This window comes from Gymnoscopelus braueri (assembly GCF_963280865.1).
Source record: "Gymnoscopelus braueri genome assembly, chromosome: 24".
NCBI classification, from domain to species: Eukaryota; Metazoa; Chordata; class Actinopteri; order Myctophiformes; family Myctophidae; genus Gymnoscopelus; species Gymnoscopelus braueri.
This window is the reverse complement of record NC_137626.1, coordinates 8,571,044-8,578,427: the sequence shown is the minus strand read 5'-3', so window position 1 is coordinate 8,578,427 and position 7,384 is coordinate 8,571,044. Positions and strand designations below refer to the sequence as shown.

At 39.0% G+C, this 7,384-nt stretch overlaps 1 protein-coding gene and 1 long non-coding RNA gene across 3 annotated transcripts in view; one reads left to right on the top strand and one right to left on the bottom strand.

Annotated features, from left to right (window-relative positions):
- LOC308080272 (uncharacterized protein) overlaps positions 1 to 7,384 on the top strand; it is a 117,945-nt gene that overhangs the window by 8,233 nt on the left and 102,328 nt on the right. For both annotated transcript variants that reach the window (XR_013932678.1, XM_080422065.1), the window contains exon 2: positions 7,124 to 7,183. Coding sequence is in view for 1 of the 2 variants with exons in the window: in XM_080422065.1 (XP_080278191.1) it covers positions 7,124 to 7,183 (60 nt within the window). In the remaining variant the exon portion in view is untranslated. The remainder of the gene's footprint in view (positions 1 to 7,123; positions 7,184 to 7,384) is intronic.
- Positions 1 to 7,384, bottom strand: part of LOC308080286 — a 408,660-nt gene that overhangs the window by 397,900 nt on the left and 3,376 nt on the right. The window lies entirely within an intron of this gene.

Here is a 7,384-nt window from a genome sequence, read left to right as displayed (position 1 = left end):
AGACACCCTGCCTCCCCCGCTCACAGATGGCCCCTAGACCAAGGGTTCCCAAACTTTTCAGGCCGTGACCCCCCAAAGTAATCATTTTGAACTGCAGGGACCCCCCCTCCTTGACAAGCACTTGGAATTGTAGGAGTTGAGGCATTACATTTAGATTGACTCATTTCCACAGATAAATATTCGGCTATTTTCACAATGTTTGCCTCTTTCTTACGTAATATTTGACAATTTGGCCAATTTGGTTAAAAATGTAATTGTAAATTGTAAATTGTAAAGAAGTGTGCAGATACCCTGTGTTTACATGTACAGTATACTATGTGTTGGTTTGTTTACTGTTGACTGAGAAAACAATGTTGCACATTAAGCTAATCATCTGTGGACCACCCAAAATCATTTGGGGACCCCCCTGTGGGTCCCGACCCCCAGTTTGGGAACCACTGACCTAGACCATACCCGGCTGCCACATACATCCCAACTTTAAATTACTATACAGAATGAATGACACAGCAGACAAACCTGACACTACTGGCTAGCTGAACCCATTCATTTCCACTAGCATTGTAACAAAATGCTAACAAGCTTCAAGTGGATATTTCTCAGTAACTATTGAGATTATTTAATGGTTTTCAGCTATTTGTGTGATATGGTCTTTACTTTCGGCGAAGAGGTTTGGTGTAGAGGGAAAAAAGAGCAGACCAAGTACTGAGCCAAAGGTCAAGTTTACAAGGTATTGAGGGTTGAAGTGGCTAAATGTCTGAAAACACACATTTAACATGAATCCTATATGTAGTGGGAGTCCCTGCTTCATTTCTCTCTCAGCTAAGGGGTCCTTGGCCTAAAAAACACCTTAAAATATTTTAATATTTGGTGATTTATGTTATGTGTTATGTACTTTGATGCACCTGCTGTGACATTTAAATTACTAAATAATATTTGTAGATGGTTTGGAAATAAAATTATTATATTTAAAACAAAACAAAAATCTTTTTTTAAGGCAGAAACACTTTTCTGTGGGTGATTTTGTTACGTGTGCAACATTTGATGGAATTACATTGTGGGTTCCAAGTTGTGTTTGAACTCTTCAATGATGTTTTTACATTGGTTATAATGGGTGCGTTCGAAAATTACGCACCGGAGCACACTCGCCTATTAGTTTGTATTGGCCAGTGCGCTCAGTGCTGTATTTTCGAACGCGCCCAATATGTACAGGATCATGTTCAGTGATGTTCATTATTGCATTAAACCTGATATATATATATATATATATATATATATATATATATATATATATATATATATATATATATATATATATATATAAAATAAGTAATTTCATGTTTTATTAGATACAAATTACAATGGTGTAGGCTAGACACTTATGAGTGTAATTTGAAGGATTAGTGTTTGTGTGAGTGTTGATAAAATGTGAAGCTGTGTCTCAAGCACACATTTATCTAGCTTTATGACTTGGATAAACTGACATCCATGCTTCACAACAGCAGTGTGTTGAGAGAGGATGACAACACAACATCCTCTCTCAACACACTGTGTTGTGGAGCATGGATGTCAGTTTATCCATTTCCCTCTTTTATCTCAAAGTGTAAACAGATGGAGGTGCTGCTCTCAGCTCAGTGCACACATCAAAGCAAAGGTCATCAGGACCCGTTCTGTAGAATAAAATAGCCTAAGGATAAGGATAAGGATAATTCCTTTTAACAGGTCGTTCATGAAAGTCCTTGCGGTCTTGTTTCCAATGAGAACCTGTGAGCAATTGGGGTTAAGAGTCTTGCTCAGGGACAAATTTCATATCATCGGCACATATGCTGGGATAGCCTGGAATCGAACCTGGGGCAACCAGGGCCAGCTGGTTCCCTAGGCGGGCTCACTAACCACTCAGCTATGGCCGCCCTAATGTATGTTTTTCAAAATCATAGATTTTAGAGAGTTTGAGAAACATTCAGAAACATTATTGTATTTTCACATATTCTTTACGGTTCTAAACAAGTGTTTTGTTTTTTCCTTAGGCCTGTATTTACAGTCAGTGTCAGATGGGGCCAGTGACCAGGGGACCTTTACTACCTACCAGGAGCCCATTGGTAATGTACTGTGAGTACAAAGTCTGACCACTAGGGTTCCCATGTCACTGGCAACACATTCTCACTTGGAACTCATCAAATATGGCAGCTTGGTCACATGACCAGGCGTCACCAATGACCTCTAGTCACTGGTGTGTTTTGATGCTGGCCCAGTGGTGACGCAATCCACTTCTATAGAAATCCCACAACATCATCATCTACACACCCTTAGTAATACGATATACAAACAACCACAGCATCATATATTTAAACACCCATGTAGTATAATATAATTATATATATCGAGTCAATTCATTCAGCATTTTTATTAGTAGCATAGTAGTTGAAGCAAGTTTCACTTGTTACACGGACGTGTTGTTTTGTGTGTTCCTGCCTGCAGGGCGTGCAGGCATTGAGTGAGAGAATGCCTATGAGATCATATTACGTCATCCACTGACTAAGCTGAACTAAACTAAACAGAACTGAGGGAGAACTTGGCCTCAAATGCACTATACAGTAGCTCTCTTCCTGAAAAGCTCTGTTCAGGCAGTTCATTTGCAAATGCAACATTTTGATTGATTGGCTGAAGACAGTTCCTGTGTTCATTGGGCTGAACTGCATGAGGAAACGAGAAACAGGCAGCTTTCCCCCATAGACTGACCCAGGCAGGAGTGGCTGACATAGTATCTCGGGTTGGGGCGCCGCTTCCGTCGAAGTAAAGATTTAGAGAGAGTAGCCTATCGTTGGTGTCGGAAAGTGACGCCCAGGAATGTGACCATGAGTTTGTATTGAATTTGTATTTGATGAGTTGGGAGTAGGGCTGTCTCCTCTATAATCCCATTCGAATTTCAATGCTTTATTATTTTTAATATTCAATTATATTTGAATATTTTATATAATATAGAATTATATAAAATAATTTATAGTTGCTATAACAACAGGCTAAACAAAATAGTGAAACCAACTATATTAGTTAAGGGTTATAGCTTTCATTTATGTTCATTTTCAGGTTTTTTGATAAGAGGAGAGCAATATATATTGGGTCTCTCTCTCGTCATGACCCATCACCGCTTTATCTTTGTGCGTTCCTGCCTAGTGCCTGTTTTTGCTTCGGTTTCCAGCGGTGTCGCGCAGGGAACACAGCTGACTTACAAGCCCACACCGTTGTGGGCTTGTAGAGGCGGAACTACAGCTTAACTGCATGCCGCACACGGACAGAGAAAAGCAGAGCTGAACTCCTCTACATTACACAAAAGCTTTCGCTGTTGTCATAATTATAATAAATAAATAATATAATAAATAAATATAATTAAGGGCTGAACCAACGTGGTGTGTCTCAGTGTGACCAGAGTGTCTGACACACATACACACACACACACACACACACACACACACACACACACACACACACACACACACACACACACACACACACACAGGCGTGCGGCCGAGCATGCACAACACAGACTCATTTGGTGGTGTGGCAGCAATGGCATGCAATCAAACTTTATTGTTGATCATGCGTGACACGATGAAAGCATTTGTTTTATTAAAAAGATAAAATTGATATTTTTAAACTACATTCGAATGGCAATTTTAGCATTCGAATGTTATTCATTCTTTTCACACTCTAATTATTTTCGAATACCGAAATGAGTTTTGACAGCACTAGCAGTGAGAATGTGTCGAGAATGTGTCTGACCTTATAGGTATAATTCCTTGAACAGTGACTACTAACAAATAATCACACAATTCAAGCTCTTCCAGTCCTTCTAGAAAATGGGAACTACAATATTTTTTATGTAGATTTGTCTCTGGAACTTATATATAAAAATATAAATATATATAAAAGCATTCAAATGATGCAGATCAGGTGTATATACTGTATGTGCAAGCATTCAATAAATATGTGTGTGTACACACACATATTTACACACACACACACACACACACACACACACACACACACACACACACACACACACACACACACACACACAATGTACATGTATGTATTTACAAGGTCTCTGCTTGACACCCTGCTCAATACGATTGCCATAGTGATCCTTTTAAATAATTGGTTTATCTAATTTAGCAACAGATGTAATATAATATTTCACGCCACAAACACTAAATGCCGTCACTTCACAAGCTACATAACATCAACCAGTGTTGTTTCAGTTACGTAAAGAAGGTGATGATGACTGAGCAGTATGTGCTTGATGTGTCAAGTCAGCCATATTGTTCTTTGTTAGGGCTGTAATGTTGTGTGTGTTTTCTTGTTTCCTGTTCTCATGTGTCTCTCCTCCAGATAACCACACTGCCCCCTTCTTACCAGGGACGGTTTAACCCCCTCAGCGCGCTACCCACAACGGGCAGTCAGGTGGGCACAGCACTCAAACACACTGCTCAGGTTTTAAGGCATGTGTGGGTCAAGAAAGCGCCTGTAGACATTTTATCATACATGATTTACTGTACAGTCTGTAACCTAAAGTACAGTATATGTGCATGTATTTACATGTAATAATAATAACAACCACTGCTGTAAATACAGAGGAGGGACCGACATAATTGATATTTGATTGACCTATATACAGTACATTTCCTTTTAGTAAATTGTCGATGGCCTCGTGGCCCAGTTCCCCCCTGGGGCCTCTGAGAGTCAAGGGCCCCTGGACCGTCACCATGTTTATACACAATATTTTGATCCATGTGTACAACATAAACAGATGTTTAAATATGCTCTGTTTTACACTGAGCACAATACTGCACAAGTGAGCTGAATTAAAATCTATAATATATTTTAAAAAGTGTACAATAGTCTACTACAGCTTTCAGTCAAATGTCATGTATTCACACAGTATGAACAAACTTTCCATATTGCATTGCTTTGTTCTTTCTTACAGCTGTAGTGTTGTGTGTTTTTTTCTTTCCTGTTCTCTGTGTCTCTCCCCCAGATAACCCCCCTGCCCCCCCCCCCCCACAGCATTCTCAAAGTTCCGCTGCAGCCCAAAAAAAACTGAACAGTGTGTGTGTGTGTGTGTGTGTGTGTGTGTGTGTGTGTGTGTGTGTGTGTGTGTGTGTGTGTGTGTGTGTGTGTGTGTGTGTGTGTGTGTGTGTGTGTGTGTGTGTGTGTGTGTGTGTGTGTGTGTGTGTACTCAAAAGTCTTCATAGTACAGTATGATGCAAATGGGTAATACTTCTAAGAAAACACAGCAGCAGATTCTCAGTATTTCAATCTTGTGTGGGTGGGTGTGAGAGGTGTGAAGCCTGCTCTGAGGACAAGGCTAAAACCACTAGCGCATGCAAGTGCATCACGCCCAAAAACTTGCTATAGTTACTAGGTTCCATCTAGTTTACTAGTTTATCTATTTGTCATTATAATCCATATTTCTAAGTTTAATATAACAAAAATATAGACTTGACTGAGTCTATTAGTTTATATGTTTAGCATCTCTGGATTTCTTTAATTTGCTACTGTACTCCAATAATGAATCGGCTATTTTCTTATTTCTTAAGTTATGTTATTTAATTAAATGTGTAAGTTATTTCTTAATTTACATTTATTTATTAGCAATCGTGTGTGTGTGTGTGTGTGTGTGTGTGTGTGTGTGTGTGTGTGTGTGTGTGTGTGTGTGTGTGTGTGTGTGTGTGTGTGTGTGTGTGTGTGTGTGTGTGTGTGTGTGTGTGTGTGTGTGTGTGTGTTGGGGGGGGGGTCAGGGGTTGGTGGATCACGGCGGTGTGGCTGAATATTTGCCACCTGCCCTCCTAAAAGTCGATGCAGGGCCCTGGCATCAGGATATCTTGGTGCTATCTGCCTCCTACCATATTTAGAGTTACAAGTTTTACAGGTAGGCCTATGTCTAATCACCCCATGTCAGTGTCATATTGGGAATGAGCCTATATCACTTTGTAACACCTAGTTTATTTGTTTTTCCCTTTGAAATAAAATAAAATAAAATTTGAAGCATGATAAGAATTCCATTCAGGTCCGTCCTATAATTAACTCATATCGATATCATTATAGTATATTGAATTGTGTTTTATATATTTATGACTAAAGAAATAAAGAAGGAAAAAGCAGTGCTTGCAGTTAGGGTGTCTAGCTTGACAGTAAATACAGTGGTGGGTTCTATGATTCCTTAAGAACCTATTGATCTTTTTATGAAATAATGAACTTGTCAGTTAAACTATTACTTCACAAAAGCATTATTCTTGTCTATTAACAAGTTTGAATGGAAAGAGTACACAATACATACTTTCAAGTTAACTGATGTTGAATATATTCTCATGAGCTTGGCTTCAGTCTTTAAGGTGTACTGTTAAAGTTGAAGGGCCTACATTATATGATCCAGTAAAACAGCAGATTCTGTGTAATTGATTAAATAAAGCTTGGACTAGGAGATCTACTCTCTTTGCAGATCAATGGTACACAATGACATACAGTACATTTACCACACTGTATGGGATGATAACTGAAGTGTTGTATGCTCACAGTGTTTTAACTCACTCTGTTGCCTGCATTGAGACAAAAGGTTTTATTGACCCATGATGTTCACTGTTATTTGTAACATCAATTAACATATACATTGCTAGTTATTATACCACAGTGTCGCCACTATCATGAACACAACTAAATTTAACTCGTACTTTTTTTGTATCTCCTCGAGAATGACTTTATTGGTCAAATGTTTGAGGGTTCATCTACAGCAGTTGAGTTTCCCCTCCCAGCATTTCACATCTGAAAACCACAACTCTGTTTGTCACGTCATCACCACGTTTACTCATACATTCTGTGGTTAAGGGTCTATCGGTTGTTCTGCAGTGTGTGTGTGTGTGTGTGTGTGTGTGTGTGTGTGTGTGTGTGTGTGTGTGTGTGTGTGTGTGTGTGTGTGTGTGTGTGTGTGTGTGTGTGTGTGTGTGTGTGTGTGTGTGTGTGTGTGTGTGTGTGTGTGTGTGTGTGTGTGTGCGCGCGCGCGTGCGTGCTCTGACTGTATGCATGCACCTGCATGCAAGTATGTCTAAAACTACATGCTTTGGTTTGACAGTGTCAGAGACCTTTTTGCGACACTGAAGCCCAATGTAGGACAACAGAGATATCGGACAAAGTGAGTAAGATGACATTTAAAAATATGTTTAAATATTATTTAGGAATACAATGAATTATATTTTTGATCACTGAATTTATAATATTAATATGCACATTATTAACATATACTTTTACTAACCACTTAAATCCTATACTTAAATAACCAATCTACAATCTCACAATGTTTTGCATTGCAATATGATGTGAGCTTTTTGATCTG